Source organism: Myotis lucifugus, unplaced genomic scaffold, assembly GCF_000147115.1.
Source record: "Myotis lucifugus unplaced genomic scaffold, Myoluc2.0 scaffold_1546, whole genome shotgun sequence".
Lineage (NCBI taxonomy): Eukaryota > Metazoa > Chordata > Mammalia > Chiroptera > Vespertilionidae > Myotis > Myotis lucifugus.
The window spans coordinates 11,226-32,590 of NW_005872594.1; the positions used below are offsets into that span (position 1 = coordinate 11,226).

The 21,365-nt window shown below is 63.1% G+C and overlaps 1 protein-coding gene across 3 annotated transcripts; it reads left to right on the top strand.

Moving 5' to 3' along the window:
* Positions 1-3,992: 3,992 nt before the first annotated feature.
* TMPRSS13 (transmembrane serine protease 13) lies at positions 3,993-20,147 on the top strand. 3 transcript variants are annotated; one of them, XM_023748557.1, is made up of 13 exons: positions 3,993-4,294; positions 4,620-4,724; positions 7,279-7,317; positions 7,410-7,532; positions 8,406-8,535; positions 9,968-10,060; positions 11,068-11,111; positions 12,403-12,565; positions 13,308-13,480; positions 16,334-16,432; positions 17,632-17,769; positions 17,910-18,062; positions 18,708-20,147. In XM_023748557.1, the coding sequence occupies exons 1-13, from the start codon at positions 4,045-4,047 to the stop codon at positions 19,289-19,291; spliced, it is 2,094 nt and encodes a 697-aa protein (XP_023604325.1). In that variant the 5' UTR covers positions 3,993-4,044; the 3' UTR covers positions 19,292-20,147. The 3 variants fall into 3 exon arrangements, with proteins under 3 accessions (XP_023604325.1, XP_023604327.1, XP_023604326.1); XM_023748559.1 differs by having other exon boundaries at positions 17,627-17,769; positions 18,708-18,868; XM_023748558.1 differs by lacking the exon at positions 17,632-17,769.
* Positions 20,148-21,365: the final 1,218 nt, after the last annotated feature.

Consider the following 21,365-nt stretch of genomic DNA (forward strand, 5'->3'; position numbering starts at 1 on the left):
CCCAGCTTCCCCCCCCCCCAGTCCCGCACCCCACATGTCCAGACCCTGGAAGACTAAATGGGCCACTGAGCTCCAAGGCTCTGAGCCAACGGTTTTAAAGAGCCTGGCCGGGGGCTACTCACCACCCCTCTGGACCCCCGGGGGCTGAGCTCAAGATCAGCCCCATTTCCATGTCCCACTGTCTCCCAGCTGAGAGAGGGACCCCAGGGCGCCTTCCAGGCCTCTCCTCCCTGCTTCCTGCTGGTCGAGGCCGTGGGTGGGTCGTGGGCCGCCTGCAGGTAGAGCGGGCAGACCCAGCACCAGGGCCTCTGCCTTCCTGGTGCCCCTGCTGTGCCCGGTGCCGGCCCACCACCCACTTCCCCTCCCACTGCTCCGCCTCCCCAGTCTTCTGAGCTTCCTCTAGGCCCTGCCTGCCTCAGGCCCCTCTCCTGGGGCTGGCTCTCTGTTCCTGCCATCGCGATGGGGCGACAGGACCAGGCCGTGGGGTCCTGCTCAGGTGCAGTCAGAGACTCTGAGAGCCCGACAAGGTCACCGCTGAGTTCAAGGCGTCAGGCATGCTCCGCAGGAGCCTTGTGAGAATCGGATGAAATAATCGGGGGACGCTGACGGCAAATTGTAGGCCCCACAGAAATGAAGGGACACTGTGGGCCCCTTGGGCACCGTTGTCCAGACTCGGCTTCTCCTGGTTAGAACCCGAGCCCTGGCACGGGCCTGAGACGGGAATGTGCCATTCCTAACATTCCTAACTACTTTGGGCCTCAGTTTCAAAACCTGTACAATGGGCTTCTCCCCCACAAAGAGCCACCAGGAAGTGGAAATGGGACCGAGAGAAGCACCCGATGGGCTGCTGTCTCCATCCGGCCACACGTGCTCAGCCCGGCTGCTCACGCCACCCGCGTCCCCTGTGGCGGAGGCAGGACTTGCTCCACACAGGCATGAGCCTCTCTCAAGGGGAACTTACCTGCCAAGGTAACCAGTTAGGGAGGGAAGTCATATTTAAACACACGGTTTTCATTTCTAGCATCTTTAACAAACAGATAGACAGACAGACCCCTGCCACCCAGCTGATAGCCACCAAGTCCTGACTTCACCACCACCGGCCACCGAGATGCTCTGCGCAGGGACTGGCTTGCCGCACACGAGGAGGCCACGGCGTGGGGGCTAAGCCACCGCCAGAGTCCCAGCCACCTCCCGGGGGCTTGGGGCTGATATTGCCACTCCCTGCACCCGCCTGGCCCAGCCTGGCAGGTCACCAGGCCCAACTCTGGTTCCACCAGCAAGTTCACAAGACCAGCATCCCTATGGGAACCCCAGCCCCCCTCTAGGCTCCTCGAGGTGCTCCCGGCCCCTCAAAGGCCCAGCCCAGTCCTCCAGGCATGGCACCAATGCAGGTGAGCCCGGCATGGGCTCCGGCTGCTGACAGAAGGCAGGGGCCTCGGCCGCACACGGGCGTGGGCTTGACTCCTGACTGTAATTCTGAGCATGCACGCTGAGTTGGGTTTGCTCGTCTGTAAAAAGGTACTTCCATCCTCAGGGCTGGAGGAGGACCCCCAAGGCCGAGACATGGAAGGAGTTGAGCTCCCACACCACCGGGCTCCTAGCATTGTCCTGTTTGAGGGAAGGGAACTCCCTCCCTGAGGCCGGGGAAGGCGCGGGGTGAGAACGGGGACCAAGGCCTGGCAGGCAGACGGCCACATGCCAGGTCCCAGGCAGACGCCAAGGTTCGGCCAGCACGAGTGCAAAGGGTTTTAGTCTGGCCTTTGTCCGGCACCCTCACGTCTCCCTAAGCTGAGCTGGCACTGCCCAGCAGCCCTCTGGTCATGCCCCGTGGCCGTCATCGCTCAGCTCGCTGGCGCTGGGGGTGCCGGTGCAAAGGGGGAGAGGAATGGCCCTCCCGCCCAGCTGCCGTGTGCCAGGCGGGCAGGGCTCTCCCGCTGACCTCAGTGGACCCTCGGAAGCACCCGTCCTACTCCCCAGATCGAGAACAAGAACAGGGAACGTTAAGTGGCTGTCCCAAGGTCACACAGGTCATGCTGGTGGCCCAGGATCGGCCTGCCCGCCTGGCTCCCCTGTGGTCAGCGGCTGCCCGCCACCTTCCACACGGCCTTGCCCGCTCTCCTTGCCCCCTCCCCCCCGTCCCGTTCCCTGGGGGCCTCCAGGGGCTGATGTGTTTTCATCCTCTGGAACCTACACAGCCCGGGGAGGGGGCCGAGCTCTGGTCCACTGGGCTCAGCGTGGCAAGCAGCCGCCCTTCAGGTTCCTGAACACACGTGAGTGTGTCCCTGCCGCTGCTGGGCATCAGGTCGTGCGCGTTCACCAGCGTGTGGGATCAGGACAGCGGCTCCTCCTTGAATTCGTCCCACAGGCTCCACAAACATGAGGCAGTGACCACATCAGCGACCTCTGACGCTTAGAAGAGAAAATAAATAAAATGGAATGCAACCCGCCTGCCTGGGAGGGATGAAGCTGCTGCCTGGGGCTGGGTGTTTGCATGAGAAGGGCTTCTACTAGCTGGTGGGCTGAGTGAGGCGTGCAGGGCTGTCCAGCTCCGTGGGCGGGGAGGGAGGGGACAGGTGCGGGGCCCAGACCCTGTGCCCTCCGCTCACCTGCAGGCTGAGCCCCCGCATTCCTGCGGCTCCCGGAGACCATCTCAGCAGGCGGTCAGTGCTCCGCAGAAATGACAGTGAGGGCAGGTGCGGCCCCTGGGCCGGTCAGCTCCCAGCTTCCCCTGCGCTCTGGGGGCTTCTAGAGGGGACCTGAGAGGCAGGGATGGTGAGCGGGGTGGAGAGGTCTCCACAGGGGCAGAGGGAGGTGAGAAGGGGCCTAAACTGGTGAAGGGCCTGGTGTCCTGCAGACCAGGGCTTGAGGCCAGCAGAGGCTGCGCACGCCTTCCCCACAGCCCGACCACCGGGCTCCCTCCTCCAGATGTAGCCATGGGGGGGCGCAGGCGCAGGCGCAGCGGGTCTCCGGGGGCAGCGGCCGGTGCTCTTCCATCGCCTGCTGGGACCGCGCTGCACCATCTCACGCGGCCCCCCTCAGAGGCAGCCGCCCAGTGGGCAGGGCAGGGCCCCCAGAACCTGCCTTCCTGGGCTCACACGGGGCTCCGCCAGCTTAATCATGTTGCTTAGTCGCTCTGCTCTGCAAAATGGGGATGAGAATCCCTACCTCAGGGCTGTTCTGGCGACGAGACGAGGAAATACACAGAAAGCAGTTAGAGCCCCCCCCCCGCCTCGGTAACTATGGGTAAATGAGTGCGCCCGCAGCTGATGAGGTTACAGATCATGTCCGAGGGAGGAGGCTCAGCCCCGTCCGCACCCTCTCCTCCCCCGGCACCTGCCTTCCCGTGTCCCTCTGTGCCGTTGCCTGCATGCTACCCCTGCGTGTGTGTGTGGGCGTGCTGTGTTAATTCTGGGGTTACTGAGAGTGGGGGGTGTAAGGTAAGTCAGGGCTTTTCTTAAGCTGTGCCGTTCACACATCCTGATGACAGCTCATGGTAAGACCAGTGTCACAGGCCAACACACACACAGAAGAAAGGGGCCGGTGCAGGGAGAGGAGTGGAGGGGACAGGAGGGCTGGTTACCACCTCCACGTGGACCACAGCTCTTGGCCCCTTTGGGGGAGGAGCCGGCCCAGCTGCCTCTCCTGTGAGGGGCCTTAGACACGTGGAGCCAAAGCAGGTGCCCCCACGCCCCAGGCAGATGGCACTGCCCTCTGCCCACCTCTGCAGGGCCTGGGACAGGGAGAGACTGAAGGGAGCTGGGACTCTGGGCTCATTCCATCCCTGGACCCTCCTGTCTTCCCACATATTCCCCCTGCCCCGGCCCTGCCCTGGCCCTTCCCCCCCTGCCCCATGGGGTGGCCCTGCTCCCCTGCCCCGGCCCTGTTCCTCCAGCCTCTTGCTTCAGAGCGGTTCCCTGGAGCTCAGAGGGCTTGCAACTGGGTGGCTGGCAGGAATGCAACCTGAGGGACGCCTTTGCTCCATTTCAGAATGCTTCCCCGGCAAGGACTCCAGCCCGGGCATCACCTTCCAGGTCCTCCCCCGGCATGTCACCGTCCGGCATGTCACCGTCCGGCAGGCAACCGTCCGGCAAGTCACCGTCCAGCAGGTCACCATCCGGCAAGTCACCGTCCAGCAGGTCACCGTCCGGCAGGTCACCATCTGCCAGGCCGGCCTCCACAGCATCCCCTCCGAGGAGAGTGCACCTGGTCAGAGCAACACCCGTGGGGGCCACACCCACCCGGGCCTCTCCTGCCACATCAGCACCAGCCACCAGGGCCGCCGGGGAGACCCCAGGTGAGGGGCCGGCTGCAGGAGGAGAAGGGGGGCCGTCCGTGGGGGGAGGAAGGCTCGGCCTTGGCTCGCCGCTCCTCCTCTGCGCCCTGGATGGCCATGCGTGGGAGGAAGGGAACGGTCAGGGGGCAGCAGGGGACTGGGCAGGGAGGGGCCAGAAGGAGTCATTCATGCAAAGTGGGGAGGGGCTGGAAAGCAGATCCGCAGGGGGAGTCGCTGTGGAGGCTGCACAGGGGGGTCGGGTGCCCATCTCAAGGGCACGGGCTCCAGCCAGACCCCACAGGGCAGGCCCCTCCCACCCTCACCTCCCACTGCCGCCTGCCCCTAGGTGCCCGCTCCCCCAAGTTCTCCTGGCAGGAGGGCCAGAAGCGGCTGCCGCTCATCGGGTGCGTCCTGCTGCTCATCGTGCTGGTGGCTTCCCTCATCCTGCTCTGTGAGTGGACAGGCCGGGGAGCATGCGCCATGGGGGGGGCAGTGCTGTGGGGGGGTGCACCATGGGGGGTATGTGGCCATGGTGGGGGTGCTGGGGCACAGCAGGAACACGGAGGCCACCACTGCAAACAGCCTCCGACACGGTGCCCCCAGGCCCCTCTGAAGCCCGGGTTATGAGTGTGGGGAGTCAGAGAAGCCTGGGCTTCCGGCCCTGTCCTTCCCCCTGAGCCGCTCCCTGGGCAGGTTGGTGCACCACTCAGAGCTCAGCTTCTGCATCTTTAAATTAGATGAAATTCATTTGTTCACTCATTCATTCATTCACTCATTCATTCAACTTACTGTGTGGCCAGGAAAGTCTCGTAAAGACTTCACGGGCGATGAGGAATCAGTGAGATATGGCACAAGGCCTGGCACAACATCCCCCTGGGAAAAGCTGGTTATTACAAAACAAACACAAGCGCTCCGATCAGGAGAAGTCTCGGGCGTTTCCCGGCACTGAGATAAGTTGTTCTGGGTTGAGGAGTTCCCCTCTTTGGAAACGACACTCAGGACGTGTCCCGGGCCCTCTGTCAGGGGGTCCGCTACGAACCCAGCACAGTGGGCCTGGGGGGGGCACCCTTCTCTCTGTGAGCAGCCCTTCCCTCTCCCCACGCACCCTGCCACCTGCCTCATGTGCCTAGAGAGCCCCTGTGTGTCGCGTGGGTGCGCCTGGCCAGGGTGAGAGAGCTGGAATGCAGGGAGGCTGGGGGTGCTGTTCAGGGCCAGCTGTGGGGGGAGGGGGGCAGGGCCGTTGGAGCGAGGGCCATGATGGGGGGCCGTGTGCTGGTTAGAACACGGCTTCGGTGCCATGCAGACCTGCCGAAGCACGGGCTCTGCGCCTGCCCAGCTGGTGACCGGGCAGGGTAGTAATTTCCTGAGCCTCACTCCCCACCGGCCCAACGAGGTGGAGGCGTGGCTGTCACGGTGTCTGTAAGCCCGCCACGTGGGTCCACATGAACCTCGTCCAGGGCTCGGGGCTTGCTACCCGCTCTCCCTCCTGTTCCCGCAACAGGCACCTCCAGGGGACCCCCGCCCCCCATCCACGGAGAGCCCTAGGAAGAGCCTCCTGGCATAGCTCCCGCGTGCCCCCACATGCCCCAGTCCTCTGGCCCGTATCCTGCCAGCACCAGGGAGGGGGTCACACTAGAGCCCAGGCCTGACTCCCACCCAGAGCTTTCCCCACACGTCAAGGGGACCATGGCCCATCTAGGGCACAGGCCGTGGGAGGGTAGTGGGGCATGGAGGAGAGGCACATCCTGCAGATCAGGAGGGATTGGCGTCTGAACCTGGAAGGAGCAGTCACACAGGACCCCCTTCACCCCGGGGGTCACACAGGTGACCTTCACCCCGGGGGTCACACAGGTGACCTTCACCCCGGGGGTCACACAGGTGACCTTCACCCTGGGGGGCACACAGGTGACCTTCACCCTGGGGGTCACACAGGTGACCTTTACCCTGGGGTCACACAGGTGACCTTTACCCTGGGGGTCACACAGGTGACCTTCACCCTGGGGGGCACACAGGTGACCTTCACCCTTGGGGTCACACAGGTGACCTTCACCCTGGGGTCACACAGGTGACCTTCATCCTGGGGGACACACGGGTTGACCTTTACCCTGGGGTCACACAGGTGACCTTCACCCCGGGGGTCACACAGGTGACCTTCACCCTGGGGTCACACATATAACCTTCACCTGGGGGTCACACATATAACCTTCACCTGGGGGTCACATAGGTGACCTTCACCCTGGAGTCACACAGATAACCTTCCCATGGGGGTCACACAGGTGACCTTTACCCTGGGGGTCACGCAGGTGACCTTCATCCTGGGGTCACACAGGTGACCTTCATCCTGGGGGACACACGGGTTGACCTTTATCCTGGGGTCACACAGGTGACCTTCACCCTGGGGGTGGAGAGAATGGTGGGGCGGGGAAGTGGGGTCAGGGCCGGGACAGGCGGGTGAGAAGTCAGAGCCGGTCTCCCTGGCCTCCCAGGGCCGGTGTGTCCAGGCGGAGGACTGACAGCTCTGGTGAGGAGTCAGGTTAGAGACGGGGAGTCAGCCGTGAGGCGGAGACGGCTTGTGAAGCGTGTGCGTTTGGGCACCAGCATCTCCCGTTGCTCTTTGAGTGGGAAGATATTTAAAAGCACAGCGACAAGTCGTGGGGCAGGAACCGAGTGTAGGAGACAGGACACCCAGGAGCTCCTGAGGCCGAAGGCCCTCCGTGGAGCGCAGGCAGGTGCTTAGACATGTCTCTGCCTCACCCTACAGAGCAGAGGCACGGAGGCCGAGGGGCGCGGAGGGGCTCTGGGCCTGGAGGAGTGGTGCCCTGGCCACCGCTCTGGCCGGCAGCAGGCAGGGGAGCTCTCGGGGCAGTCCCCACGTCCACACCTCCCTCCCTCTCTCTCCTTCTCTCTCTCTGGGTGGCTGCTCAAGCCGGCCTGGTGCTGCCCTGCTTGCAGGAGCTTTCTGGAGCATTCTGGAACATTCCTGAGTAGCCTTTTTCTCCATACAGATGGGGGACGAGAGCCCCAGAGTTCGAGAGGGATTGCAGGTCGGTGTCTCAGAACCCCGGGCCTCGGGCTGCTCCGCGTCTCCTCGCCGTGGGGCTGGCGGTGACGGCGCTCTGTGCTTCATCTTTTCCAGTCTACTTCTGGAGGGGCCACACGAGGATCAAGTACAAGGAGGCGGTGGAGAGCTGCCCCCGGCACGCTGTGCGCTGCGACGGCGTGGCCGACTGCAAGCTGAAGAGTGACGAGCTGGGCTGCGGTGAGCAGGCTGGGTGTGCATGTGTGCACATGAGTGTGCATGTGTGTGCACGAGTGCACATGTGTGTGTACGTGAGTGTGCATGTGTGTGCATGTGTGTGTGTATGTGTGAGTGTGCACACTCCGGTGACTGCAAACTCGAATGGGGGGTGATGGACAGTGAATTGGAGGATTTGGGTTCTAGTCCCGGAGGCTTGTGTTTGAAACCTGGCCTTGAGTGCTGTGTGACGCAGGCAGATCGCTTACCTTCTCTGGGCGTTAGCCTATGTGCCCCTCCTCTTTGCCCAGCACGTGACCTCTGACACCCCCTGTGCTTTCAGGGAGGCACGTTGTTAGTGGCCGGCCTAGATGAGCGCAGAGGTGGTGCTGAGCTCCGGTTCTCAGTGGCTTTTGCAGGCTGACTGTGTGTGGCCCCAATGTGGACGACTGTGGGGGCAGGGCCCCTCCACTCTGCCTGCACGTTTACATGTGTCCTGCCCATGTCCGTGTCCATCTGTGACTGAGCCTGTCTAGTGAGGACACGGTCGGATCATAGATCACACCCCCTTGTCACTCTCTCTTTTGGGCACGTCACTGCCTCTCGGGGTGGCAGCTCCTGGCAGCGCCTGCCCTTGTCCCAGTGATGGCCCAGATCCTGCTGGATGGAGAGCCCTCTGCCCCGCCCCAGCCCCTGCCCTGCCTCTGCCCTCACCGCGTGTCATGGGCTTCTAAGCACTGGCTGGTGCCCCTCACCTCCGGGGCCAAGCTCCCGGGCATTTCCCAGGCCTCAGCGAGGGGTCCAGGACAGGTGCCTCTCAGAGCCTTACTCAGCTCATCCCCCCAGACGTGGCGCCTCCTGGGTGCTGAGGGCCCCTCTGCCCTTCTCGCCCTGCAGTGAGGTTTGACTGGGACAAGTCTCTGCTCAGAGTCTACTCGGCCTCCTCCCACCAGTGGGTCCCCATCTGCAGCGACAGCTGGAACAGCTCCTACTCGGTGAAGGCCTGCCAGCAGCTGGGCTTTGAGAGGTAACCCTTCCCCCACACCCGGGGTCCTTCCGGCTTCAGGGATGGCTCAGCTCTTTGCAGGGGCAGCTCAGGCGCCTTGCAGAGATCTCATGTTCAAATCACTCTTGGGGACCAGGGCTGAGGGCACTAGCTCGGGGGCCCTGGGGCGCACACGTCTGGGCCAGCTGTTTCCATGCGGCCAGCCCGGAGCTCTGCAGTAGGACCCACTTGTGTGGTTCCCTGCCCCTCATGCCCTTCCTCACAGTGAGTGGCCACTGCAGCCCCTGAGGACACAGGCATCTGGCAGGTCTAGGCTTCTCGCTTCTGGGACCTGGAAGCTCAGGCTGTGCAGCCCTTCAGTGGACTCTGAGCTGTGGTAGGGGTGGCCCGGGCTTGAACTCACCAAATGGGAGTGAGGTGGGCAGGTGCGGCCAGGGAAAGGCATATGAATCTCTGGCTGACGCCAGGAGGTGGAGGAGGGGGTGGGGGAGATGTGACCTTCTGGGGTCCAGTTTGCAGGCCACATGGTCACCTCCATGCTCCCTCTTGGTCTGTGTCTTGAAGTCAAGTAATGTTGGGGTCTGTCCATGTGAGCGAGGTTGTGGGGAGAAGAGCTTAGGACCTCACTGAGGGCGCTCTGTGGAAGAAGCTGCTAGAAAACCAGGCTGGGGAACGAGGACTTAGACCCAGCTCTGTCCCTGCCTCCGGCTCAGCGTTCCCACCTGGGAAGGGGAGTCTGGGTGCTCTTGTCAGGAGACCGTGGACATTTTTTAAAAATATATGTTTTTATGGATTTCAGAGAGGAAGGGAGAGGGAGAGAGAGAGAAACATCAATGGCGAGAGAGAATCATGGATCGGCTGCCTCCTGCACGCCCCCTAACTGGGGATCAAGCCCACAACCGGGCATGTGCCCTTGACCAGAATTGAAGCCAGACCCTTTAGTCCATAGGACCCTCTATCCACTGAGCCACACCAGCCAGGGCTGATGAGAGTCTTTAGGTGCCGGGTCTGGGTCTGCAGGTCCAGGGAGGCGCCGCCGCCGCAGGTCCGCGGGTCACAGTGCGGGTGGAAAGGGCCAGGTCAGCGTGTCTCAGGTGAAGCGCCAGGGTCCCCCACAGAGCCTGTTCCACCCTAGGACCAGATCCCTGGTCCAGGAGGGCTGGGGCAGGGCCTGAGACTGTATTTCCAACAAGTTCCCAGGCGGGGCCGAGGCTGCAGGGCTTGGCGTGATCCCAACTGGGCCAACTATAGGGCTAGGGGGGCAGTCGGGGTTAGGTGGGCAGGGTCAGACCCTATGGAGCCTGACAGCCCCTGCCCCCCAGCCCCTCCCCGTCAACAGGGCAGGCCAGGACCATCAGGGGGTGGAAGAGGACCCTGTATCAGAGGGCTCACTCTCTCCCTCCCCTCTCCCCTCTCCCCTCTCCTCTCTCCCCTCTCCCTTCTCCCCTTGCAGTGCTTACAGGACAGGCGAGGTGGCCTACAGGGGTGCCACCAGCAGCTTCTCCATCTCCAAATACAACTCCACCCTCCAGGAAAGCCTCTACAGGTGAGGCGGCAGGCCAGCTGCCTGGCTGTGAGCGGGAGTGAGGGGGGTCAGGGGCTGTGACGTCAGGGAGCCCCTCTCCCTGGGCCTCTCTGAGATCCGGCTTCCGGGAGCCCATGTGAGTGTCAGGAGCATCTCAGCACCGGAACTCATTCGCCACCTGCCCCCTGACTCCTTGTGCAGAGAGCACCATGGGGTCAGGGGTGTCCCAGAGTTTACCTGGTTGCCAGAGACACTTAGTAAGTTTGGGGGCCAGCCGTCAGCCAGCTGTTTGGAGTAAACCCTGCTGCAGGGTTTGGGGGGGGGGGAGCAGCAGCGGGGAAGTGCCAGGGGCCTGCGGTCAGGAGCAGGTGCCCACCCGCGGGGCATGGCCTCCCCCTGAACCTCCTCATCAGGTGTCAGCTTTGCACTGCGGCCCCACCCGGTCCCACCCCACCAAGAGGGCGCCTGGGGGCACTCCACCAGCTGGCAGTGTCTACCTCCGGAGAGGGGAGATGAGAGAAGAAGCAAGGCTCCCAGAGAAGGGGTGGGAGGGAAGGAAAGGAGCCGGCTGCTCCTGGTGCCTGCCTTGTGTCAGGCAGCGCCTGATCTATGCCAGGTGATCTGCAGGCACCTTTGCTGGCAGTGCCTGCTCTGTGCCAGGTGATCTGCAGGCACCTTTGCTGGTGAGCATCATGGAACCTGCCAGAGGAGGGTTAGGCTGCCTGCTCTGTTGTGGAAGAAGCTGGGACAACAGAGTCACCAGTTCAGACGATGGGAATCTGGTCAATGTGTGCAACCACCACTGGAAAGGGGGGGGGGGGTGGAGAGAGTGGGGAGGGTTTGACTGAGCTGTTTCCATTCCTGGTGAGCGCACTGGAGGGGCCTCCCACCACGAAGGAGAAGGTCAGAATCTCCATGTTTTTGTGCAAAAGAAATGGGATAGGAGCTGAGCACGAGTCAACCAGAGAAGGCTTCTTGGAAGAGGTGGCTAATGTGCCCTTTTCCCACCTCTGTCTTTCCTCCTTCAGATCTGAATGCCCTGCCCAGCGGTACGTCTCTCTCCAGTGTTCCCGTAAGAAGATGCTCCTCCTCCTGACTGTGGCCTGTGGGGGTGGGAATCCGGGGCAGGGAGGTGGGGCCTCTCTGGGGACCACGGCTGGCCTGGGGTCCGCCAGGAAGAGGGGCTTAGCCAGCAGGCCTGCTTCAAGGCCAGGGTTCCTGGAAGGCACCTGGACAGTTCCAACCCGGCCTTCTCTTTCCCTGACCTCAGCCCAGCAGCTTCGCTCCCCCAGAGAAGCACTTCTGGGTTCTGGGTTCTGGGTTCTGGGCGGGGGCAGCGGCCTGGAGAGCAGGGCCGGCCCACTGACTGCCCCTCTAGGCACAGGCAGAAACCTGGATCTAGAGCCAGCACCCCTGGCGGTGTATGTGCAAGGCGCTTGCTGTCTCTTTACAAGCATGAGCAAGTTTGATTCCCGGGAGGCAGGCACTATCACTGCCCCCTCACCGAAAAGACACGGAAGTGTTTACTTGCTTAAGGTCAGACCTCTGGTGGGGGAGGAGCTGACCTCTGACCTAGGGTCTGACCCCGAAGCCCAAGCTGGTCATTGGTCCCCGAGAGGACTGTGTTCTCAGCAATGGCCAGGTGGGGTGCTCCTCTGAGCGGGCCGGGCACGCGGTGCTAGGGACGGAGTGCCACCCAGACACTCTGGTTCCTCACGCTGTCCCCCGAAAGAGGAAAGAGCCCATCTGCACAGACCCCAAGGCTGCCCTCCTTGTCCACGGTTTTGGGGGGATGATTCACTCCAGGAGATGCCGGGAAATGTTCCCTGGGATGAAGGGCCCCCAACAGCATGAACTGACCCACTGAGGAACCACGTGGGCACCACGCCACCTGTGCATCGTGGGAAGTTTATGTCTCCGCTAGTTTTAGGGAGGGAATGGCGATCCCAGCACAGCGCCTATTAACTGAGGGTCATGGGAGATTGATCTGCTTCTTGAGCTCCTGACAGCAGCCCCGAGATGTCCCGTGGCAACCCCGATGCCCGCCACCGTGCCCGGCACAGGCCCAGCATATCGGGCACTTATTGGGCATTTGTTGAAATTGAGGAAGAGTGAAGGCGGCAGAGGAAAGAGGGACCTGCCTGGGATCAAACTTCCTGCTGGGTGGTCCCAGGAAGCTAGCCGCCACGGGGGCTCCTGCCTTGGCAGGAAACACAGCCATATCAGACTAAGTGGGCAGAGTGCTGCCCACGGGGGGTGGGTGCCCTCGGGACCGGGCTGCCCGAGCCTGCCCTGGGCCCAGGGAGCATGGCAGGGCTCGGAGAGAAGCAGCGCTCACGGGTCATCTTCTCTGCTTCCCCCAGACTGCGGACTGAGGGCCATGACCGGGCGGATCGTGGGAGGGGCACTGGCCCCCGAGAGCAAGTGGCCTTGGCAAGTCAGCCTGCACTATGGCACCACCCACATTTGCGGGGGCACACTGATCGACTCCCAGTGGGTGCTCACGGCTGCCCACTGCTTCTTTGTGTAAGTGCCGAGGGGCAGGTGATGCGAGGCTGCGGGGTTCAGGGTCACCGGAAGGACTGGGGTGAGGCCGCCCTCCCCTCTCCAGGGGCCCTTGGTCCTGGGCGTCTGTTCTGCATCAGGCCCAGCCTCAGATGATGCTTTTGCTTGGTGGCCCCAGGGAGAGCGAGGAGACAGGAGGAGCCTGCCCTGAAGGCCAGGCGCTGGGCTCCTGGCTGCCGGTTCCTGGAACCAGAACTTACAGGAGAGGAGCCTGGGGAGTCAGGACACTGTCTGGGGAACTGAGGGCTGGGGGAGGGGTCGGAGTGGCAGCCAGGCGTGTCCGTGAGCGGTGGGCAGGGAATGGCTGGAGAGCCGCTGCGAGCACCCTGCCCAGCAGTGAGTCCTCAGCGGCCACTCTGTCCTGCCTAGACCTCTGCTTCTACTGAGGACAGTAATACTGAGATGTGTACTGCCCCCTGACGTGATCTTTGGGGGCGTGCAGAGGAGACAGGGGGTCACTGCTCCCAGAGACCCTGCTCGGCCCCTCCCTGTCCGTTGGAGGGTGCAGGTGCAGGCTCGGGATGGCTTGGGGGCGAGGGGCATTGCTTTGCACCCCTGAGCTGAGACAGGGCGCCTCCGGGGGCCACGTCCCCCATCCTCCTGCCGCCAGGCGGGGGCCCGCAGCGCAGCTCCTGGGTAGCACGTGCCGCCCTGCGGGGGGCTGGCGGGAGGTGACGGGGCTGGCTCCCCTCTGGCCCTGCAGGACCCGGGAGAAGATCCTGGAGGGCTGGAAGGTGTACGCCGGCACCAACAACCTGCAGCAGCTGCCCGAGGCGGCCGCCATCTCCCAGATCATCATCAACGGCAACTACTCCGACGAGCAGGACGACTACGACATCGCCCTCATGCGCCTCTCCAAGCCCCTGGCCCTGTCCGGTGCGTGAGTCAATGCCCGTCACACCCGGGCTGGCTCGTCGCAGCCCTCGCCCTGGCAGCATCGGCCAGCCCATGGGGTGGGCAGAGCTTCAGTGTGTGGAGTCGGGCGCAGAGGGCACTTAAGGGGACATCGTTGTGTTACAATTAGGGAAACTGAGGCCCAGAGGTGGGAAAGGAGTTTGCCCGGATGGCACAGCTTACATGGCAAGCTAGTGCCGGGCCAGGGCTTGGGTGCGATATCATAGGATCCCTAACAAACAGGTCGCATGTTTTCCCCGTTAGTCACGGAGCCTCGCGAGGGGCAGGCACTGGGAGGCGTGTGACAGCCGTGATCGCGCTGGCTCTGCACAGCCGGTCCTGCGGGGCAGGTCTGTCGTCAGCGTAGTTTACATGGAGGAGAGGGAGCGGTGGCGGCAGCTCCAGGACCGGCCGGTGGTCCGACTCCCCGGCAACGCTCTTCCCACTCAGCTGCGGGCGGCGGGGCTGGCCGGCGGGGGACACCTGGGAGTCAGATGCCACCAACCAATTGCCATGCGGTGGGGGCTAAGGACCAATGGGGCACAGGAGGAGACGCCACTGACGTTCTCAGGGGACCGAGGAGGGCGCCACGCACGAACGCACTCACTCGGCCGTTCACTTGCGCCTGCGGAGTGCCCGCTTCGGAGTGGGCTCCGGGGCTGCCAGTGCAAATGGAGCGGACAGCCAGGGGGCTGAAGGTGGGGTGCCGGGGGGTGTCGGGGGGGAGCCATGGGCCCAGTGGGGGCAGGCGGGACAGGCAGGCTCTCCGAGGAAGGCTGGCTCAGTGGGCCGGGTTGCCGGGAGCCTGGGCGGCTCTGGTCCGTCTGGCCATGCCTGTGCTCTGGGCTGTCGGCTGCCTCTCCTGCACGTCACCTCCGGAGGCGGGTGGTGAGTCAGAGCAGTGAGCGAGCTCAGCAGGGTGGGGCGAGGAGGAGGGAACCTTGGTGCAGCCTAGCTGGCCAGGCCTGACCCAGAACTACCCCCGCCCCGAGCCACAGCCTCCTGTGGGGAGACCTCCATCCTCCTCCGGCTCCTCCAGCCTTGTCTGCGGTGCCCCTGCCCCTCCCTGCCCCCGTACACACAGGAAAGGGGCAGCGAGTCTGCAGGGCCGGAACAGGCCTTTCTGACACCATAAAGCCGTCTCCACGTTCTGTGAGGCCCGGAGGACTCACAGCCCCGGTGGGGCCGTCCTGGAGTCAGACCCTGGACCTGACCCTTGGCTTAGAAATCAGAGCAGGTCCCGTCGGCCACACGCAGGCCACGCACCTTGCGGTCACAGAGCGATCGGAGAAAACTCATGGAAACTCACTGGGAAACTTAGTTTCCCCATAAGATTAGCGGGATGTGTAACGGTTACAGATGTTCCAGACTCTGTGTTGCAAAAATAGGGACAGTATATTTTAAGAGATGGTGTTTTGCATATTTTGTTAATAATTGATACTATCCCTTCACTTATTTCTTGTTTGTTTACTCTGAGGGCAGACAGGTATGTTAGATGCCAATGTGCAAAGCCCAGTTTATAAGAGAATTTTCTTTAAAATATGTTTTTTATTGATTTCAGATAGGAAGGGAGAGGTGAGACAGGAGAGAGGAGAGAGAGAGAGAGAGAGAGAGAAACATCAATGATGAGAGAGAACCATTGACTGGCTGCCTCCTGCACACCCCACACTGGGGATAGAGCCTGTAATCCGGGCATGTGCCTGACTGGGAATCGAACTGTGACCTCCTGGTTCATAGGTTGACGGCTCAACCACTGAGCCATGCTGGCCAAGCTATAGGAGAATTCATTCTCCCTCCCTCCTTCTCTCTCCTTCTTTCAAAGTTTGCTGAGCATTTATATTCCCGGTGCAGGAAGCTGCAGTGAACAAAAGCAGCTGAGAGCGCGGCAGACATGTATCCGTGCACATTGTCTTCTCGGGAGCGGGAGGTGGTGGTCAGTGCCCCGCGGCCTGAGGAAGAGCATCCTCAGAGGAGGCACGGAGTGACCCACAGCAGCCCCGCACCTGCTCATTGCCTCTGAGGCGGGAGGAGTGAGCAGCGGTGCTGTGGCCTGAGCCTTGGAGGGCTCCCTTCCTGCCGGGAGAGGCTGACTGACCCGGAGGGAGAGCCTCGGGTCCCGGCCACCGGCCACCGGCAGGGGCCCCCCAGACCAGGCTGAGCACGCCCCGAGACAGCGTGGCCATCACACTGGACGTAGCCTGCGACTGCTCCTTGCTCTGAGGGACAGGCAGGGGAGAGACGGGCAGGAGAGCCACCCTCGGGGGTAGAGACCCCCGTCACCCAGGATCCTTTTGGTCCAAGGCATAGACCTCTGCCCACATGGCACCCCCTGGCACCAGGATGCTTGGGGAACTCTGGTAGCACCCTGAGGACTAGGGGGTCGAGATAAAGTGATTGGCTCTAGGCGGTTTGACTCAGCAGATAGAGCGTCGGCCTGTGGAGCAAAGGGTCCCGGGTTCGATTCTGGTCAAGGGCATGTACCTCGCTCGCAGGCTTCTCTCCGACCCAGGCCCTGGTCAGGGTGCATGCAGGAGGCAACCAATCAGTGTGCTTCTCTCACATCGATATTTCTCTCTGTCTTTCCCTGTCTCTTCCACTCTCTCTAACATCAATGGGAAAATATCCTCGGGTGAGGATTAAAAAAGAAAGGAAGAAAAAATAAAGTGATGGGTCAGTGCCAGCCCCGGAAGACTCAGAACTGCTCTGGGGATTGGGAAAGGCTCCTGGGACATTAGTCCCTCGTCCCTCCCCCCCACCCCCGCTCCCCCCGCCCCCATCCCCCCCACCCCCCTACCGAGAGCTCGGTGCCTCCGCTGACGTGCGGTCCCCTTGCAGCTCACATCCACCCGGCCTGCCTCCCCATGCACGGACAGACCTTCAGCCTCAATGAGACCTGCTGGATCACGGGCTTTGGCAAGACCAGGGAGACAGATGGTGAGAGGCGGGGGTGCTAGGCTGTGTGCGTGTGTGTGCCTGTGCGGGTGCCGTGTGTGTGTGTGTGTGTGTGTGTGTGTGTGTGTGTGTGTGTGCAGTGTGTGGGGTGACGTGCCGGGTAGGTAGGTAAGGGCCTAGCTAACGAGGGTTTGGGTCTCTGACCTCATGGGCCTGGGTGGGACTGTGTGACCTGTGTGTACGTCAAAGCAGTCATGTGACCGTGCCCTCCGGCTAAGACCACCGTGAAACTTCTAGAACCGCACAGGAGGGGCTCTGCTCCTGCCCGAGTGGGACACTCGCCACGGAGAGCCAGGGCGCCTCCCAGCAGGGGCGTCGGGAAGGACTCAGCACAGGGCCTGGGGCTTGGGTTTCAGGGGAGCTGTCTCTAGAGCGGATGCTGTTGGGGAGCAGGTCTGTGATCGGGTCCCTGAGTCATCTCGTCTGGGGCTGTGGCCACACGGGGTCTGCAGCTGCCATTGGCGAGGAAGCGGCGGCCGTCCCTCCTGGTGGGAGGGTGCTGGCACGGCGGTTTGCATGGCAACCTGCCTGCTTGCGCCTGTGCCCGCCCAGGTTAGGAAGCGCCCATCGCGGCCCCGGAGAGGCCTGGTCTGATGCTGGTCCCAGAGCGGCCTGGTCTGACGTTGGTCCCAGAGCGGCCTGGTCTGATGCTGGTCCCAGAGCGGCCTGGTCTGACGTTGGTCCCAGAGCGGCCTGGTCTGATGCTGGCCCTGTAGGTTTGTTTCTAGGCGCAGGAGACCGCCCAGGCCTGTCCGCCCCCCATGAGACGCAGGCCGGGCTCCCCTGCTCAGTGTGCCTGGCCGGGGAGCTGCTCTTTCTGACCTCGGCTCCCGGGCTGACCAGCTGGGTGACTGGCCGTCTCCATCTGCAGATGGGCCAGCTACACCTCCTCCAGCCCGTAGTTACTGGAAACAAAGGGAGGGCCCTGGGGGATGGCGCTTTGAGCACGGAAAAGCACCATGCAGCATGCTAGGCAGACTGAGAGGCTGCGTGTCTGTGTCCGTCTGTCTTTGTCACGTGTAGTGAGCTGTGTCTGGCGTGAGGGTGTGTGTGTGTGCACATGTCTGGGCGGCCAACCCCAGGGATGGTGCCTTCCACGCCGAGGGGCTGAGTTGGGGTCCTGGGCAGTTGGAAGGCCGGAAGCTGACATCTGACCCCCCCCCCCACTCCCTGAAGAGAAGACTTCCCCCTTCCTGAGGGAGGTGCAGGTCGGCCTCATCGACTTCAGGAAGTGCAACGACTTCCTGGTCTACGACAGCTACCTCACCCCCAGGATGATGTGTGCGGGGGACCTGCGGGGCGGCCGCGACTCCTGCCAGGTGAGCTGCTCCGGGTGGGGCTCAGGCTCCGGGACCCAGGGCCGTGGGGGCGGCGGAGGTGCTGATCAGAGGGGAATCGGGTGCCCAGCTTCCTGCACAAGGCCCCTCCCCCGCTCTGCTGATGCGTGTATTCCTCACAGGGGGACAGCGGGGGTCCCCTGGTCTGCGAGCAGAACGGCCGCTGGTACCTGGCAGGGGTCACCAGCTGGGGGACGGGCTGCGGCCAGAGGAACAAGCCCGGCGTGTACACCAAAGTGACGGAGCTCCTGCCCTGGATATACAGCAAGATGGAGGTGAGGCTACGGGGCACTGCCGGCGGGGCAGCGCCCACAGGGGCACCGGGAGAGGGCCCCTTCCCCGCTCTCAGCGGGCCCCTCACGTCCCCCTACTAGGGGGTCACAAAGTGCAGAAGACAGGACAGGACAGGGGTCACACCCTGGGCCAGCCCCGCGATAGGTACTCTGCACTCCTCGTCCTTGAGCAGAGCAGGGTCCGAGGGTTCAGGGGGTGGGCCTGCGGGGGTGTGGCCAGTGCTGCTCCTCTCCCCGGGATGGGGGGGCGCACTGTGCATCACACAGGCCACGGACAGCTGGGGGACGGGGGAGGGGTCCAGGGAGGAGGGAGGGCTCCCCTCCTGGAAGTGGGTCCCTGGCGGAATGGGGGTGTCAGGAAGTGGAGGTTCACCCCTCCAGCTGAGCCAGCCCTCCCTTCCCGGGCCAGTGTCTGAGCTGGAAGGCCGGTGCTCTGCCTGCTGAGGGCAGGACAGTGGCGCTCAGAGGGGACAGGGGAGCCACCGGGGCTCAGAACCCGCCGCCATGGCTGTCCCTTCCCTCCTCTCCGAGGGCCGCCAGCCGACAGGCGGGCTGAGTGGAGGCTCTGAGCCGCCGTGTCTGGCTCGTGGGCCCCGGCTCAGCCTCCCCTGTGTCCCTCCCCCACAGAGCGAGGTGCGCCTCCGGAAGCCCTGAGCGGCCTGCCTACCTCACCCGCTGCTGGAGGCTGCGAGGCCGGCCATGCGGCACCTGGCTCAGGCCACCGGGCCCTTCTCCGCTGCTCCCTGCCTGCTGCTCAGCGGACATGCAATGTGTGTGTGCGTGTGTGCGTGCGTGTGTGTGTGCTTGGGGTTGTGTGCATGCATGTGTGCACGTGTGGGTTGTGCATGCATGTGCTTGCATGTGCTTGCTCTCCCAAGATCTTCAGAAACCAGGAGGGCGGTCAGCTCTTCCCAAACCCCAGGCTGGACACCTGGGAACCACAGTGTGGCGCCTGGAGACACCCACAGGTGTGTCCTGCGGAGGAGAAGCGCCGGGAAGGGCCTGGAAGGTCACATCGGGAATTGTCGCCCCTCTGGCCCAGAACACGCAGCCGCCGGCAGCCCGGTGACACCAGCACGTCCGGGGTGGTGACGGTCTCGTCCGAGCGCCCGCCGTCCCTGGCAGGAGGATGCTCCGTTGGCATCGCCAGCATCTGCCCCCTGCCTACCCACGGCGCTGTGTGTAGAGCGTGGCCGCGCCGGCCGGGCTGACCCGGGAGACAGGGGTCACCGATCGTGTTTGGTCACAGCGGTTGGGTGTGGCCTTGACTTTATTTTTATATTTAAGAAACAGAGTTGGATGTATTTTTAAAGACTCTCCCCAAATGCCTGCAGATAGGAGAGCGAGCATCGGTCACGCTCAGAGCTCCGAGGGCCCACGGGCCGAGCCTCCCCGGGGCTGGGGCAGGTTCCCGGCCTCCGGGGCTGCGGGGCTCCTGTGCCTCCTCAGGGAGGTGAACCTCGGAAAGGGGGCGGACCAAGGGCAGAGAGAGCCACCTGGCGCTCACTCAGGGCTCCGCCCGGGGCATGAGGAATGGGTGCTGCTCCTCCTTGGGCCCCGGAGGCGGGGAAGCCGTCTGGGGACTTCGGAGCTTTTTCTCCGCTTTCTCCATTTCCATCTCTCAGCTGTTTCCGAAACATAACACTGACATGAACGTTGCCATGGAGAGGACGCGGACACTGCCCCCAGGGTCCCCCTCCCCACGGCTCTTCTGAATGCTCCCCTGCCCGGCCCTGCGAGCCCTCAGGGCACCTGCCTCCATGGCAGCCCCAGGCCTGGACCTCCCAGCCTCGCTCCCACTCCTCCCGTCCGGTTCTCCTCACCGGGCCTGGGCCTGTCTGGTGGTGTACGGCTCCCAGAGGCAGGGCCCAAGCAGATCGCCCGACCCAGCCATGGCAGGCAGCCGCTCCGGGAGGTTGCCTGGAAGAGCAGGTGGAGTGGCGAGTGGCTGGGCAGCGCTGGAGGGCTGGCCACGTGCTATGAAGGCTGGGGGTGGAGGGCGGGCAGCGTGACCTCCCCCAGCCCCCAGCAATGGCCGTCAGCAATAAAAGTCGTGTGAACACGTTGTCACTGGATTGGTCCTGGTACCCGAGGTAGGAACTAGAGAAGGCCCACGCGGCCGCGCAGACACGCAGTGTGGGTTCTGAGTGTTGGTTCCTCTGCTCCGGGTTCGGCTCCCTTCGCCATCGCTCCTTTGTGGACTCAGGCACCAGCCGTGTCAGCCTGGTCTGGACCAGGTGCCTCTACCAGGCCCGGGGACACGAAGACACGACGGCGGCCTCAGGTGCCCACAACTGTGACCGACATGGGGGCGGCTGAGGCTGAGTCTGGGCACCACACGTGGAGCACGGATGGAGCAGCCACAGCTGTACCCACAGAGGCCGGGGAAGGCCTCACAGAGGAGGCGAGGTTTGAAATGAGTCTTCAAGGGCAGGCGAGCAGACCGAGCGGACGGAGATGGGCAAGGACACTCCGTTCTGTCCTTCCTCTCCCGGGCCGCCTCCTTCTCCGCCTCCGACTGTGCGGGCTCAGGGAGGGGCGTGTGCGCAAGAAGCCCCAGAGCTCACTCAGCTCTCCCCACGGAGATGGGTGGGGGGCCCCTGGCCTCCTCTGAGAGACGTATTTCTTCTTGCTCTGCCCTTACTGTTCCCTGCGTTTACTATGCTGACCTCAACCATTGCGATCCCCCTGGGGGGGGCCAGCACCCCCAGGACCTCACGATACACACACAGCGTCCGGCCACCAGCAGGGAATTCTCCAGGCTGGCCCCCACCCGGCCTGGCCTTGTTTGCTGCTTTGGTCTCTCTTTTGATGCCAGGGGCAGTCCTCCCTCCAATTCTTTTTTTTTTTTAATAAATAACTCATAAGATTCATAATAATATTTTTATTGATTTCAGAGGGAAAGGAAGAGGGAGAGATAGAAACATCAATGATGAGAGAGAATCACTGATTGGCTGCCTCCTGCACGCCCCCCTACTGGGGATCGAGCCCACAACCCGAGCATGTGCCCTTGACTGGAATCAAACCCAGGACCCTTCAGTCCACAGGCCAATGCTCTATCCACTGAGCCAAACTGGCCAGGGCTCCAGTTCTTTTTTTGCTTCATCCAAACAAGAAGGTCTGAGGAGAGGGCAGATGCCAGGCCTGCTGTGTCGCCAGGAGGTGTAACAGCTGCTGTAATGGATCTACCGTTTCCCACAATCTTCAGTGGCTTAACCCAACCCGCAGTTTTTCTTTCTCAGCCGCCTACCCAGCCCAGGTGAGGGGTGCCTGCTCAGGGCTGCG

Bases quoted from the DNA above. Each gene is read 5' to 3' on its own strand.
- TMPRSS13 (XM_023748557.1), top strand. From the start codon at position 4,045: ATGTCACCGTCCGGCATGTCACCGTCCGGCAGGCAACCGTCCGGCAAG. The intron at 4,725-7,278 runs GTGAGTGGACAG...TTCTCCATACAG, and splicing joins GGCTTCCCTCATCCTGCTCT to ATGGGGGACGAGAGCCCCAG. The intron at 13,481-16,333 runs GTGCGTGAGTCA...GTCCCCTTGCAG, and splicing joins CAAGCCCCTGGCCCTGTCCG to CTCACATCCACCCGGCCTGC.